The sequence below is a fragment of the Lepidothrix coronata genome, unplaced genomic scaffold (genome assembly GCF_001604755.1).
Source record: "Lepidothrix coronata isolate B3197 unplaced genomic scaffold, Lepidothrix_coronata-1.0 Scaffold273, whole genome shotgun sequence".
Taxonomy (NCBI): Eukaryota; Metazoa; Chordata; class Aves; order Passeriformes; family Pipridae; genus Lepidothrix; species Lepidothrix coronata.
In genome coordinates this window covers 504,822-520,773 of record NW_016690453.1, presented here as the reverse complement: position 1 = coordinate 520,773, position 15,952 = coordinate 504,822, and the positions used below count along the sequence as shown (strand labels likewise).

At 38.1% G+C, this 15,952-nt stretch overlaps 1 protein-coding gene across 2 annotated transcripts in view; it reads left to right on the top strand.

Annotated features, from left to right (window-relative positions):
- Positions 1-15,952, top strand: part of BZW2 (basic leucine zipper and W2 domains 2) — a 54,771-nt gene that overhangs the window by 21,912 nt on the left and 16,907 nt on the right. For both annotated transcript variants that reach the window (XM_017836267.1, XM_017836265.1), the window contains exons 3-6: positions 2,687-2,863; positions 3,961-4,064; positions 7,373-7,438; positions 14,317-14,452. In XM_017836267.1, coding sequence (XP_017691756.1) covers positions 2,687-2,863; positions 3,961-4,064; positions 7,373-7,438; positions 14,317-14,452 — 483 coding nt within the window. The remainder of the gene's footprint in view (positions 1-2,686; positions 2,864-3,960; positions 4,065-7,372; positions 7,439-14,316; positions 14,453-15,952) is intronic.

The window sequence follows — 15,952 nt, the reverse complement described above, 5'->3', positions numbered from 1 at the left end:
GATTGGAGCTGTGCTTGTTTAGTAATTGTGCTTCTGACAGCTCAACATACTGTCACCCCTTCTTGATGATGGCTTCTTATTCACCCTCTTGTACTACATCAGCATATTCCTCTTCAGTACATTAGCTTGGTAGGAAAATGTTTCAGTAAAATTATAAATAATTTTTCATGCAATGAGTTCTCCTCCTGTGTAAAATTTTTAGATTGTGATAGACAAGAAAATAGTAGGGTACTACAGATGAGAGGAGGACTTCTGGGGCAGGAGAAGAATATTTAAAAGAGTTAAGAAATATTAATCATGGTGTTTGTACTGAGCATTGCGTACCTATGATACCAAGCATATAACACTTTTCAGTTTAAATATGAACATCTTAAATTTTTAGACAAAATACATTTGAAAAGGTAAAACAGGATTATTTTTTTAACTCCTCTCTTAAGACTGAACTGTATTCTTGTTGGTTGATGTATCATTGAGCTTTTTTTTTTTTACCTCGCAAGTAATAGATACTTATTTGATAATGCAGAAGAGAATAATTATACTCAAATACTTGTTTAAGGGTGTAACTGTGTTTCTTCTGAGCAAATAAAACGGCCTGAAGTACACACACTGGAGTACTTACACTTCAGTAAAAGACTGATTTGCTTGTGGGTCGGTTGGTTGCTTTGTTCTTTGTTTTGGGTTGTTTTTTGTACTTCAAGCTGGAAGAGAGCTGCAGTTGAGTATTTTGTAGTAGATCTGATTGTTCATATGGGATTCCAGTAGTATGCTTCTCTGTAGGCATTTCCCCAGAGCAAAGGCACATTCCTCCATTTCCCCCCTCAACCCTCTCCAGATTGTCTACCACGAGCGTACCCTGCAGATATGAGAGGTGGTTGCTCTAATGGCAGACTCCAGATTTTAGCTGAAGTCAAGGTAACACAGCTGAGAGCCAGAATGTCTCCAAGATCTGGTGTGAAGTAGAAGCCTGGGAAGAAGTCATTTGCGCTCCAGAGAAGGGGCATATTAAGTAGTGTATTGGATTATGAGAGCGTGGTAGGGGAGAATCTAGGCTGGCACTATGGTTGTGTGCATCACTTCAGGATAAGCTGGTTTCATGAGCATATATATGGGTGTCCATGGAGTTGAGTAATCCTCAGATTTGATCTGAGGATGCCAGATTTTAGAGGATGGGGAAGCAGTCCACAGGGAGATGGGAAGTAGACTTAGTAAGTCACTAGAAGCAGGGGATTTCTGGAAAATAAAGGGATACTACAGTTTTCCAGTGCTTCATGCTTGACAGACAGCCTTTGAACTGCAGTTGGCTGTGTGCTGCCAGGCTCCTTGGAAGGACAGATTGACTAGTCACCTGAGCTTCCCAGTGGCCTGAGACACTTGAGTGGAAGGGACTGCTTTGTGCCTTCCAGGTATGATTGTTATGGAGGAAGGAGATGCATTGAAAGTGGTGGAGAATGTGCAAATGACGTACTGAGATGGTAGAATGAGCACACCCCAAGTACGAGCAGGGGAACAAGGAGAGAGAAAGTCTTTTGTGTATTAGAAATAAAAAAATTATTTAAAGTAGGAATTATGTGGAAAATAGTTATTGCCATAAGACTACTGTGGCAGGAGGGAAGAGATTGGGGAAGAAAGGCTATTAGAAAGCAAGATCTCTTAACCAATCCTCATTTATCTTAGTAAGTAAAAATCTCTGGATTGATTCTCTGATTGATAGTATTTGCAGGTTTTTCAAGAACTTGTATCAATATTTGTGTCAGCAGGTGATAACAAACCTGGGTTTTGAGTGTACAGACCAGTTGGCAGTTCTGTTTTTGAAGTTCAGTTATTTTGACAGTAACAGGCATTTCATACGTGCCCTTACATAAAGCCAGGGCCTTTTTTCTTAAGAAGCTTCAAGTAGTAAGCTATTAACAGCCTGCAGAAAAGGGAACAGGAGGTGTGAGTAAGTCTACGTAGATTTATCTGGAAGTTGCAGTTATGTCTGTTGTGAGTAATGACATTGACATAGGGCATTGTCTGTACCTTAATAGAGTGCAACAAGGGACAGCTGTAGAAAATGCAATGTGAGTGCTGTGTTTCTGTGTTCCTAGTGCTGCTTAGATCTGTGAATATGAAAGATAAATTCTTGGTTACACTGTGTTGCCTCATCCTAAATGTTTATGCAAAAACTAGTTTTATTAATACCTTGGTCTCTTTTCCTGAAGACTTGTCTTTTTGAAAACATTTTAGCTGTATGACCATAGTTATTTAAAGAAAAATAACAAGAAATGAAAAATGGAGTGTTCCTACAGTGACATTATGTACGCATAGCTGACATTCCCTTCAGTCTGCTCTCAGATTTAGCAATGCACAGTGATACACACGTGATAATACCTTCAAGAAGAGAAGTAAGAGTATGAAGTTTGAAAACAATTTCAGTAGTTGCTTTTCCTTTCCTTTATTTATTTATTGTGATATATTTGTGTGTGTTTTGGTGTTGGGAGATGAGGAAGAGAGCTAAGCAAGGGTAAACACTGAAGAATTTCCAGAGGCAGTACAAGCCAAACAAAGAAACTTTTGTTGTGTTGACCAGAATAAGAAGAATATATTTAGGTGCTATGATCATTTCGGTTGCTGGCTGATACAGAATTTTAACAGACAGTTTAAAAACTGGTTCTCTCCTTTTCTTTCTCTCCTATCTCTGTTTCAGATGAAAAGGAGAAATTTGAACCCACAGTCTTCAGGGATACAATTGTCCAAGGCCTCAATGAAGCTGGGAATGACCTGGAGGCTATAGCCAAGTTTCTGGATGCAGCAGGCTCACGGCTTGATTATCGCCGCTATGCTGACACACTCTTTGATATTTTGGTAGCTGGCAGCATGTTAGGTAACCTGCAGAATATCTGACAGAGAATTTTGATGATCAGCTTTGCTTGCTTCTTTCAAGATTCTGTCTTCCTCTACAGTGGAAATTATAACCTGTATTACAATTTCACTTATCTAGACACTGCTTGCATCTCATATCATAGCACTGTTTGTTGTTTGTCATGCAGTAACACCTCGGCACTTGATGGATACTGCTCTGAGAAGCAGTATCTGAGCTAAACCAGCATATAATTGCAACAATGAAAATGAGAGATACACTAACTAGGGGAAACAGAGGGACTTATTAGCATAAAAAGGCTAATACAGCACTCCAGCTGTTGCAAATCTTCCTTTGTAGATGTTGCAACAAAGGCTAGCTGAGAGGAGAAGTGAAGGATAATGAGGAGTGCTTTATGGATGTTCATGGGACATTTCTCCCAGGTATCAGTGGCAGCTTTGGCAAAAACGTGCCTTTCACCTTCCTCTGTATTTTGAATAAGTTAGCTCCTTTTACTGGTCATGTTGGTTTGATTCCTGCTTCCTGGTCTTTGGTATGTAAGAAGAAAAGATGTTTTTGTAAGGTTTGAGGTAACGCAAGAAACAAAAGCTAGTGGAAATACCTAGGTAAAAAACTCTCAACAAAATAAGCTAGTGTTTTGAATGTTTACATGAGCCTGCTAAGCATTAAAGGAATTACTAGGATGTTCCAAGTCCTCAAATTACTAAGAGTGCTAATACTTTTCTCTTTGGAAAGGATTTTCATTGGTGTTTAAAGCAGTAGTTGAAATACGCACAAGGGTCGTCCTCCAACCCATGCTTATTTGATCACTCTCAGTGTTCTCAAAACCTACTGAGATGTGAGAGAACTGAATCACTCAGTCCTGTGAGGTCTGTGTGATCTGAGGTGCAGCATATTGGCCAGGTTTACCTTCTGTCAGATGCCACCATAGCTTAGCAAACCTTGGTCTCTCTCCATTCCTCCTTTTCCCCTTCCAGCTCTTACTCTGGCCTTTTGCCTTAGTGATACTAACGTAAGACTGACCAGACTTATTAAATGTTGCATATAGAACATCCTCTAAAGTAAGAAATTGTTCCTTGCCTTTTTTCCCTTTCTTCTAGCTCCTGGAGGCACACGCATAGATGACAATGATAAGACCAAGATGACCAACCACTGTGTATTTTTTGCAGATGAAGATCATGATGCCATCCGAAATTATGCTCAGGTCAGTTAAGGCATAGTCGATTACTGTTTTCCATTTATGTATCAAAAGGGATTACAGTGGAACATCTGCAGACTGTCTAGGCTGCAGTAGGCTAGTTATAGGCCAGTTGAAAAATCCAGTTAATCAGTAATCTATCCTAACCTGTACATTTTAGGTAAAAAAATAGGATGTCTAAGATAATCCTATCACAGTCGGCAATGCTTTCTTTTACAGAAAGCAGTTTTGCTTATCTCAGTCTGCTGTTGTTTGGGTCTATTTCTGGACACCACCCTTATTATTTTTGTTGACCTTTTCTGTATGCAGACTGAAAGATTTATATGAACGTATTTTTAGAAACAAATGAACTGTATCAGAAATACAGCCTGATCATTCCCCTATGCTTGGCACTGGTGAGGCCACACCTCAAATCCTGTGTTCATTTTTGGGCCCCTCACTGCAAGAAAGACATTGAGGTGCCAGAGCATGTCCAGAGAAGGGCAGATGGAGCTGTTGAAGGGTTTGGAGCACAGGTCTTATGAGGAGTGGGTGAAGGAGCTGGAGCTGTTTAGCCTGAAGAAAATGAGGCTCAGAGGTGACCTTTATCGCTCTCTACAACTACCTGACAGGAGGTTGTAGCAAGACGGGGCCTGGTCTCTTCTGCCAAGTAATAAGGGGCAGGACAAGAGGAAATGGCCTCATGTTGTGCCAGGGGAGGTTAAAAGTGGATATTAGGAAAAATTTCTTCACTGAAAGGGTTGTGAAGCATTGGAATAGGTTGCCCAGGGAAGTGGTGGAGTCACCATCCATGGAGGTATTTAAAAGATGGGTAGACATGGTGCCTAGGGACATGGTTTAGTGGGACTTGGCAGTGCTGGGTTAGCGCTTGGGCTTGATAATCTTAAACATATTTTCCAACCTAAACAATTCTGTGAATATAAAAATGACAAAAAGTAAAAAGCTCATGCCTCCAACCTTTAGTTGTATATTTAGTTAGGAATTGGGCATATATTCCAAGAGCTTTCATTTCTCCTACGTATGTGATATATGGTTTCGTCTTGCAGGAATAAGGCTTGCACAAATAGGCCTATGTGAAATTAACACAAAAAAAGCAATGAAGCCTAAAACATTCATGACAAGAAGCTAACTCCTTAACGGAAGATAATGATTATATGAGAAAGTACAGTAAGAATTCTATGGAAAATTCAAATCCACTGTTCAATTCTGGATATAAGAAGGGTGGCATAAAAATGCAATACCATTGCAATTCCCAGATGTCAGAAATCTTTCATTAATTAAGTAATATATTTATTTCCTAATAAAATATCTTCTAATAAAATAACTAGTTATTATTGGAATGCTAAAGACAGCAAGTAGATGCATAAACACCACTGTCCCTGCTAAGGTGTCTAGAGCGTCAAGCTGCTGGAAAGGTACTTGGTTGATTTAAGGGTGCTGGGATCAAAATGTGCATCAGTAACAAATGTTTGTTTAATAGCAGAAAGCTTCTTTAAAACCACATCTCTGACAATCTAAAGAAGTGAAATATACTTATTTTTTGAAAAAATGGTCAATATTTCTTGTGCATCAGCTTTATAACTTCTTAAAACAGGGTATTCTGCTTCAGGAAAATCCATGTTACTTGTAAAAGCATTGATTATGTCTTCTTGAATTTTAATATTTTAATGATTTTGTAACAAAAATTGGCAGTACCAATCCTCCAAGAAGAAATTTAACTTTAAAGTGGAACTTGCACACTGGAAAATGGAAAAGAAGGCTTTACTTCAGGATTTGAAGCAGTGGAATTTTAAGTGTATTCTCTGCATTTCAAACCAAAAGCCAGCAAAATAAGTCAACATTTTGTAATTAATGCCTGAAGAGATGTGTGCCAGATTTTTTTCCATGCATAATAGAAAATAGAGTTCTTGTGCTGTTATCAAAAAGTGGAGTAAGTCTAAAACAGTGTTTAGAACTTCTTTATCTAGAAGATACCTATAAGGTAATTTCTTACTCTGACTCCCAAATAAACCAGTAGCGTGGTTTTTTTGTGGATTTAGTCATGGAAACCATTAGAAGAGTGAAAAGTCATCAAGTAAAAAGACTAATGCTCATATTTTAGCAGATTATACGCATATCAAGCACACTTCTGTCATTTACAGGGACTTAAGAAAATATACAAACTTTTGTTTGGAAATATGAACAAGGAAGTAGCTTACATTTTCATCTTACACCTTATTTTATTAGAATTTTTTGTGTCTCTGCTTTTCAGCATAGCCACACCTTGATTTTTCACTTGTTCTGAGCCAGAATACTTCCATTTAGGATGTTAGAATGTATTTTATGTTCTGAAAAGTGAACTGAAACATTCTAAGCTTGATTCCCCCCCATCCATGACATTATGTGGCAATAATGTCATTTGTTCTCCACATAAACCCTATTACTTGTGACAGTGAGTCATATGTTTTGTGCCTTTGTACAGTAGTGCGAGCAATTATTTGTTTATTTAATTTCTTATCTCTTCCTTCTTCACCTTTAATGCACTTTGCACCTGTGCTGCTGCTGGTTTCATAATCTGTGGTCACATGATGGGAAACAAATGGTGAAAACTGTAGAAAAAGTGTTTCCAATAACATAATTGTTGTAAAAGCTTTCTTGAATGTTCTTCCTCTTTCCTTGGCAGGAGCGTGTTTTGTTCTAAACATTTATGCTAGTTGAATTGCAAAGATGTTGCATCTGCTGAAGATGCTCAGCATCCTGACTGCCTCACTCCATCAGCCTCAGCTGACAACTTCCCCAGAGCTGCACTACCAGGGGAAGGGTGCAGAGTTAACCTTCTCCTCCTCTCCCTTGCTTTTGATCTATGGATAGGATGAAAAGTAGAATAGGAATAAAATTCTGAGAAATGCAAAAAGAAGACTTTCAAACTGCAGTAAATTCCCTGACTCAAGTATCGCTCTGTGAAGCAAGAATCTCAAAACTTGTATTTTTCCATTTGTGGACAAACTGATAGAGAAGAATGTTTCATGGTCTCCATGAGGCAAACAATGCAATAGATAACTGCAGAAATACCATTCTGCAAGCTGCTTATTTCCTGGAAACATGTCTAAAGAAAACTGTGCAGTGGAATATAAGAATGTGAGAAGCCAGCAGTGCTTTCTACATTTCCTTTCCTGCTGTGGAGATAGTAAAAAGAAAAAAAGTCACGGGTTAGTCAAAGATGGGCTTTATGGATTCAGTAGTGGCAGTCTTGTTTCCTTTGGCTTTTTTTTTTTTTGTAAAGAAAGATGGCTGCAATTGTTACACTTTTTAAGTCAATCTGTGTTTCTCTTTAGGTCTTCAATAAACTTATCAGGAGATACAAATATCTGGAGAAAGCATTTGAAGATGAAATCAAAAAGGTAATGATGAGATGGCAATCTTTCCTGGAATGTTAATATTTTTTTTTTACCCTATTTCTTATATACGGGGCCTCTGGTGGTCTAGTGGTTAGGGTGCAGGACTCTCACCGCTGCGACCCGGGTTCGATTCCCAGCCCCCCGGGCAGATGGAGCTCGTTAGCCCTGTGAGGCAATCCATCTAAGAGAAGGTCACTCTAAACAAACCTACGTCCTGGGGACCTCACTGCCACTGTCCAAGCTTGCTCGGCCCCGGCAGATGAACCTCAGGATTAAAGGGTGGGCTCAGTTCAGCGCACGCTGTGTCTCACCTAAAAAATCCACTGCGCAGGCTCGAAGGGTCAATGACCTTTCCCAAATCTTCGCTCGCGAAGACTGGCCATTATTATTTCTTATATAATTGTTCATGTACTAATGTGGCACTGTTAGGTGTTTTATTTAGCTCTACTGGAAAAGAGGATGGAATCTACAGGAGGGCAGCTTTACTCTGCAAATTTAGCTCTGTGGGAATACTGCAGGCAGCACATGATGTAGAGTATTTCTGAATTAATTATTCTTTTAGTTGCTCTGACCAAAATCACTTTCCTATTCCAGTTTTTTTGTGCACAACTTTGGGGTGTAGTTGTTAAAGAGAGGTGGTGTTACTGTCCTGCTAATAGAAAAGCTCTCTTTGTTTTTTTCCAAAGAATAGATGCAAATCTGCTGTGCAGACTGTCACTTGATGTATGAGTTTTAAACCACTTCTGCTTTGTGGAATGCATCCTAACCACCAGTTATTTTGTATTTTGTATTTTGTATTTTGAGACCAGTCCTCACCACTGGCAGTGTGCTCAGGATTTGCCTGTTAGACTGTAGTGGATATTTGTGGATATTGGTTTGTTTTGTGATACTGAATTCTAAAGAGACAGGAGAAACCAGGGTAGAAGTGTTTGAAAAACAAAATACAGATTTCTTTTGTCTATTTTGAGTTCCTAGTAACAGATGTAAATATCTTTTTCTAATGGCCTGAAGGAGTAATAAACACTGTACTGTACTGTAACTTAACTAGCATGCTGATAATGGCAAAACCTGTCCTGTGACTAAAATACCATGTTTGTCAAATGTAAAGGTATGGGTTTCATACTATTTAGACATTAGAAAGATTTCTGCAAGGGTCAAATAAGGGCATGCCTGGAGCATGATGCCTCACCACCACCTCTTGTGGCTGAATGAATTTGGCTCTGATTTATGCATTCTTTCTCATATAGGAAATTATTTTTACACTTATGGCCAGCATGCTTATCAACTGATGCTGATTGCTCAGTACATCATTCTAAAGACCTAAATTTACCTCTATCCCCACACAAATCTAATGTTCCTGCTGTTAATTACTATAATCACTGACATGAGAAGCGCTGACTCACAGCATTCAAGTTTCAGAGCGTGTTCAGCATATTAAGCAAATGCCATGTCAATTCAAGCCGCCTCCTCTCTCTTCTGTAACTTGCTTTTGGTTTTGAAACCTCTGAGTTTAAAAATTCACTTTGTACACTTAGTGACAAGATGAGACTGTGGTTAATGCATAATAATTTAACTCTTCAGCTGAGGAACAAGTGCCTCTGATGTGAAGTTTAGCCATATGCCAGTTTAAAAGAAAGCAGTATGACTGGAGCCATGCCACTCATTTAAAGCCATTAGAAACATTCTAGCCATGGCAGCACAGGATCAGAGTGGGCTTGTTCACCTTGCAGACTGCCTTTTATGTACATGCTTTTTTTGTAGTTTTCAGTGTCCGATTACATCTTGTATGACAAATCACAGGATGAGGTTTGCATAGTGGTCCTAGGCTGAGGGGAAATTTTTCCATCAGCCCTTCCATCACCGTCCATGGCACTGGTGCGGATCTTGGTGTGGCTCCTGGGGGTTGCCAGGTGCAGTCTCTTCCTTAGTTAATGCAGTTTATTAGAGAACTAGAACCTAAGAAGGTGATTGTAAAGGTGTTTGGGCCTTTGTATTGCACCTGCACTGCTATTGCCCTTAAAACCCTTGAAACTATTTTTAGGTGCCTTTTGTTTACCTTCTCTCTCCCCCTGCTTGTGGGAACCCACCAAGTGACTGTATTCTCATTTATGAGTCTGCTGGGTTTTTAACTAGTTAATCCTTTAATCCCTGTGTGCTGTAATTTGTGCAGGAGTAACTGCCCATAGAGGGCCAGAAGATAGGTACATTCGTATTTTTAGAAGGTGTTTCTGCAAGATCAAGTAGTTCAAAGACTGCTGCAGTTAGTGGTGGTTAGAAATGCGAGAGAGCGACTCCTTGATGTTTTTTTCATGGGTCACTGTCCCAGCAATGGAAGTGATTTTTCTGGCATACTCATTAGGCAGATAGAGCACTTGGGGGAAAAGTAGCTCTTCTTGCAGAAAAAGGCATGCTAAAAAACCAAGGCAATACCAGCAGTTTCACTCTAAAGAAGCAGATGGTGTCAGTGGGACTTCTCTTTCAAGAGAGATTATCTTAAATGGCAGTATTTGCACAAGTATTTGTCCTCTAAGTCATAACTTTGCCATTAGGACATTATTTTCAAGCATCTTTCCCCTTTTTGTCTGCTTCTAGCTTTCAGATGTTTTATTTCTTAATTCCCAAAATTGCCAGTTATTCTTTTTTCTAATGCCATAAGCAAACCATATCTCTAAAGTCTTACATCTAAATTATTTTGTGCAAGTGATTTCAACAGAAGACAAATACTTTTAAATGCATTGCTGTTTTTTGATGTAGGCAGCTTAAGTTCATATGAGCACTGCCCAGTGTACTGGCAGACCTATGACAACATTTTGCAATAATTTCAGTAAAATTCTCAGTTCCAAATTTGTGTTCATCTTTCTTTACATATGTACTTCTGTTTAGGTCAGTGGTTGAAGAATGCAATATTAGCTGTATGTATAGTGTCTTTGCATGTTTAAGTATATAGGTTCTATAAGGGTTTTTTATTATCAAAATTGGGATAAAGTACAGGTAAGTTTATTTTTGATCTTAACAGTGGTAAATATTACTGAGCCATGTGAGGATGTTGGAAGTACTGAGAGATGTGATGTCCTTTATTCGTGTTCCTATTTTCCTGATGAAAGAACCATAAATCAGGCTAAGAATTAGGAAATAGGAGGAGAATAACCTTCTGAGATCAAATGGGGCGTAAACAGAGATGCTTTAAGTCAGCTAAATGAAAGGCAAGAATCAGCCTACAGAAATCTGTTGTTATGTTACCTGCTTTCGCTACTGCTGACAATTCAGTGCTGTCTACAGATGTGATCAACTGTCAGCAACAGACCAGTTCAGATAATGAAGATATAAAAAGACACCATGCTCCCTGTGTTGGTAGAGTTCCTTAATTTTCACCATTAAGATAGATCGCAGGAGGAGAGGGGAAGTTTTTCCTGCGTGCTTTTTAATGTTGCATGTGTGTCTTAACTTGTACATATCTTTTATGCCCAAAATTTGAGCTTAAAAGACAAAAATAGCATGGAACAGCACATTTGGTCTGGCCTAGTACTTATTAGGTATTCTGAACTCCCACTTACGCAGGTAGGAGTTCTTATAGCTATAATAGAAATACAAAATTGTGAGCCAGAATTGCGCTTTTTATGCCTGCAATCAGTCTGTATCTCTAATGAAAGCAGTAATGTCCATGCTTGGCTAACAGCAGGGAAGCATCAGCTTGGGGAATGTTCTGTGGGTGGTTGGGTACTATTCTGAAGTGACTTGGACATTTCGTGACCTCCCTGCTGAGGTTGTAATCGTGATGGTAAAAGAAGAGCTCTTAAATAATCAGCAATAAAAATCTGAAATAACAACCTTGGACTGAGATTTTCGTTCCTTTTGATGTTTTTAAAATGGGTTTATGAAAGGTTTTGTTTCTTTCTATTACCCAGTCTCCCCCTAAATTAGACTATGCTTCACAATTGCTTGAAAATATAGAATAATTGCCTTAAGTAGCAGAAAATTACAAGTCAAAGTTTGAGCCGCTTCTAAGAAACAGTAGTAAAACAAAAATTATGCTAGTAGCACTAACAATACTTTAGGTAGTGAGAGATGTGTAGAAGATGAGGGTGCTGCTTAAAACGTACTGCAGTGGGGTACACCAGAAGCCACAGTCATGCTAAGAGACTTGCAAGGAGCACATTTCAGAGGAAAGGGAAGAAGATAAGGCTGCAAACTGCATAGATATGTGATTTCAGACCTTCTAAAACATTTGAACAAATACAGATTTCTCAAAAATAGACTTGATAAATTTTTGGATGTCCTTCTCATAAACTCCGTCTCCGCCTTGGACTGTGTAACTCTGGTTTTGCAGATGGATTTCCTGACATCATTGCTTTCCTGACTCAAATCTGGCATGAATGGGTATAACTGTGCATGATCTACACATTACTGGCAAAACCTAATGAAGGTTACAGCTCAGAAGTATGTCAAAACCCAGTCTGTCATGGTAAAGTAGTCAGTGTGGCCAGTTTCTAATCAAAATCCTTATCTATTTGCTTATATAGAAGCAAAAGAAAAAAGAGTTAAGTAGGCTACACAGAAATCTGAAGCTGTTTGTTAACAATCTCGGTACTTACAGCAAAGAGCAAAAGGTCTAATTCTGATTTTTTTTCTTGTGGGGATCTCAGTTTAGTACAGTGTTGTTGACAAAGCTTGTATAAAGAAAGTTTTAAATCCCCAGGCTTCCATTTTACACTAGGTTTAGATTGAAATTCTGTAAAAATATTTTCAATCTTCCCTTTAAATGTGGCCCTGGAGTTCCTTTACCTGCACCATTTATATACATCAGTTAGTTACTGCATTTGGAAATACAGCGCACCACTTATTTCTCATTCATATATTTAGAAATAATAATTCCATTCTTCTGTATCCGAAATTTTTGTATATTTTTTGGGTTGAGTCACAGTTTGTTGAAATAAACTTAACACCTTGAGATTTTATAGTTTCATAATATTTCTTTTAAACTAAAAGTGCGTGTTGCAGTGAGTTGGCTGAAGCCCACTAAAAAAAAAATCCCAAATGATTTGTCTGTGGCTGAATCATTCAAGCCTGTGTAAGCTGTAATTTAAAGCTGATGTTATTACGTAAGTACTGCTGTATGAATGAGGTCTTTTTCAGTTCTGTTCTCTGATACAGAGCAGAACTATTCATAAAACACTGCATGAGTTTTAATAACTTCATTAGTTATCTGGATTTCTAAAACATCACTGCATTCAGAAAGCTTATAGTTAATAAGCTGCTTAGATATCTTGGAGAAGATCTCTCCTGACTATGGTAACAAACAAGCACAAGTACATGTGTGGTATTCTGTCCTTTTGTATGGGTGGAATCTGGTAATTAAGAAATATGCGTAATGTGGAAACCTGGTGGGAATTTTCCATCAAAACAAGCTGTTTTGCTTTGATTGCATCTGTTGCTCATTTGGAAAAGGAAAAAGGGTGTCATGACAGCAGAAGGTCATGACAGCCTTTTGAAGGGGTATCATTTCTTCTTCCTCATGAAGAAGAAAATTAATTCCTTTTTAACTCCAGAAAATCGTATCTGCAGTATTTTTTTTTTCTCTTCTTTTTTTTCCTTTCTTTTTCTGTGGTGGTGGTAAATTTGTAAGCCAGCATCTGATGGAGTCAGCAGCCTTTTGCATTGAATGAAGCTGTCCTTTGTTGTCTCATCTCCTTTTACCCATCATCTGTATTGTGATTGCTTAACAATAATGCCATTGACAAAATCTCATTTTGCACGACTTTTTTTCTGATGTAAAGGAAAAGGTGTAATGTACTTCATCAGTACGCTCTCAAGTCATTCATCTTAACATATGAAATTAGGATTTTAAAAATAAGGGCTTAATTGCCATTTTTAGACTTTTAAGAGGTATATATGTAGTCTAGATCTTCTAACACTTCAGACAATGAGATTTGCAATTTTTTTCCCAACCTGCTTGTTTCTCTTGTAATTAGTGGTGGGAATGGTAAGAAGGTCTTAAAGCAGCTTGTGTACCTATCTGTCCTTTGTCAGCTTTATTGAGAATGTCTAAACTTGAAATATATTTCTTATTTTAACCAGTAAAAAATCTATTGTAATTGTGCTGTGTTCCCTTCCCCAAAAGAAAACAGGAAACTTTCTCATCCTTTTATTCTTCCCATGAGCGATAGTTTTTGAAAGCTAGAAAATGAACTGCAACTCTGTGTGGCTTGGCTGGAACTCTGAGGATGTGAATAGGCAGGCTCCTGGCTGTGATTTCTGTGCATCTCAAGCCTGTAGCAAGCACTTTTATCTTTACACATATATACATATATTTGGAGAAGACGGGTCTTTTCTACCTGACTAAGGCCATATGCCATGTAGAATCATAGAATGGTTTGGTTTGGAAGGGACCTTAAAGCTCATGCAGTTCCAACTCCCCTGCCATAGGCAGGGACATTGTCCACTAGACCAGGTTGCTCAGAGCAGCATCCAACCTGGCCTTGAATACTTCCAGGGATGAGACTTCTCTGGGCAACCTGTTCCAGTATCTCACCACTCTCACAGTAAAGAATTTCTTCCTAATATCTAATCCAACTCCCATTCTCAGTTTGAAGCCATTCCCCCTTGTCCTGTCACTACATGCTCTTGTAAATAGTCAGTAATCTCTCTTCATCTTTCTTGTAGGCTCACTTCAGGTGTTGGCTTGTGTCCTTACAGAAAGTAAAATTACAGGGGATCAGTGAAGTGGCACTGCCATGCTTCAGGATAGATTTTGATGTGATTGCTATTATTTGTAGTGGGACTTTTGAGAAATAAAAAAATTAGATTGTTAATATTCATCTCTACCTGTTATCATTGCCTGTGCCTCAAATATATATCTTTTTTTTTCCTTCTCTGACCCACAGCTCCTGCTATTTCTTAAAGCCTTTACTGAGACAGAGCAGACAAAACTGGCAATGCTTTCTGGCATCCTGTTAGCCAATGGGACTCTTCCTGCTACAATTTTAACAAGCCTCTTCACTGACAATATAGTCAAAGAAGGTAATTTTCTGTACATTTTTTATTACTTGGCTTTTTTATAAATGTATTTTGTTGCAACATAATATATATGTTGCAATAAAATGGAAGTTAGAAACTTGTGACTACAACAGAAATCAGTATTTCAAAGCAGAAGCATATACAGACAGCAACGACCAACTTACTTTGTGGAATCTACTAAGAGGACAGTCAAACATAGAAAAAAGCAACAAATAGCAAAAACAAACCCCGAAGGATTTGTGTTTTTATGGAAGTCATAGTTGTGCATGCCAAATTATAGAATGCATGTATTACTGTGATACTATAAAGGTGTGAAGTATAACATCTATCCCAGAGATATGTCTGCGAGCGTTTTTTCAAGCGTTGCCAGTATCTTCTGCATGTGAGTGGGAAGTGGGAGAGGGAGCATGTGCAGGCCAACCGGATATTGCAGAAGAAAAAAAATCAGTCCCTCGTTTTGCCTTCATACTAGTAGTGATCAGTGATTGATAAACTTTCCATGGACTTGTATTTACCATATGCTGGTAAATACAACATAAATGTTCTTCAGTCTTAGGGTATAATGCCTTTTCCAGATGACTTTTTTTAAGGATTTTCGTTATATATTTGTAGCCATCTACGTTGGAATCCTGATTTTCCATCTGCTTGCTCAACAATTTCTTTCTCTGACAGTTACTGACTACCTGACATAATTGCAAATGTACTTTCAGTGTGGAACAGTTTTTGCGACCCTTTTTTTGGTTTTGTTAAAGAGTTATGTATTAGCTAAAATGTATTCTAACTTAGATTAAAAAAAAAATTATTCTAACTTCATGTTCTCATTTGCAGCATGCTAACCATTATATTTGTTTTCTAAATGCTGCAGAAAGAAAAGCCACAGCTGCAGCTTTGCTCTGTCATCATTCTCAGCTTTTGGAATCAGAATTAAACTAGGAAAAAATCAAACAAAAGCACTAATCTATGTTTTAGGGTGATTGTCTGCAATGTTTTTACATTGAAGTCTTCCTAGTTATGGGAAGACAATAGCCATCTGAAAATTCAAATTTTTAAAAATCATGTAAATTTTTATGTTTTAAATTTAATATTTTAGGAATACAATTCTTATTTGCATTATGAACTTAAGTTTCTAGGAGCCCTCAGCTTTTATTAGGAGCTTACATACACTTTTAGTTCTTGGTTTATATGTACTAAAAATGTACCTGTAACAGCATTTGAGAAAAGATTGTTCAGTCAGTGTCCTGGAATAGATATTGTATGGAAGAATAATTAAAGATGCAAAGATAATTGAAAAATTAGAAGAAGAGCAAGGCAAAACACGTAGATCACGTATTAACAAACTTGAAGCTTTTTTTGATTTACAAAAAAACAATACTGCAGGCAATTAAGGTTAAAATACACAAGGAAACAATGAGGTGAGCTGAGAGAGTTGTTGATCAGCTTGGTAATTGTAACACTGGCAAAGAATTGGCTGGAAGTGAGACAAGGGTAGACTGTTCAGACAGG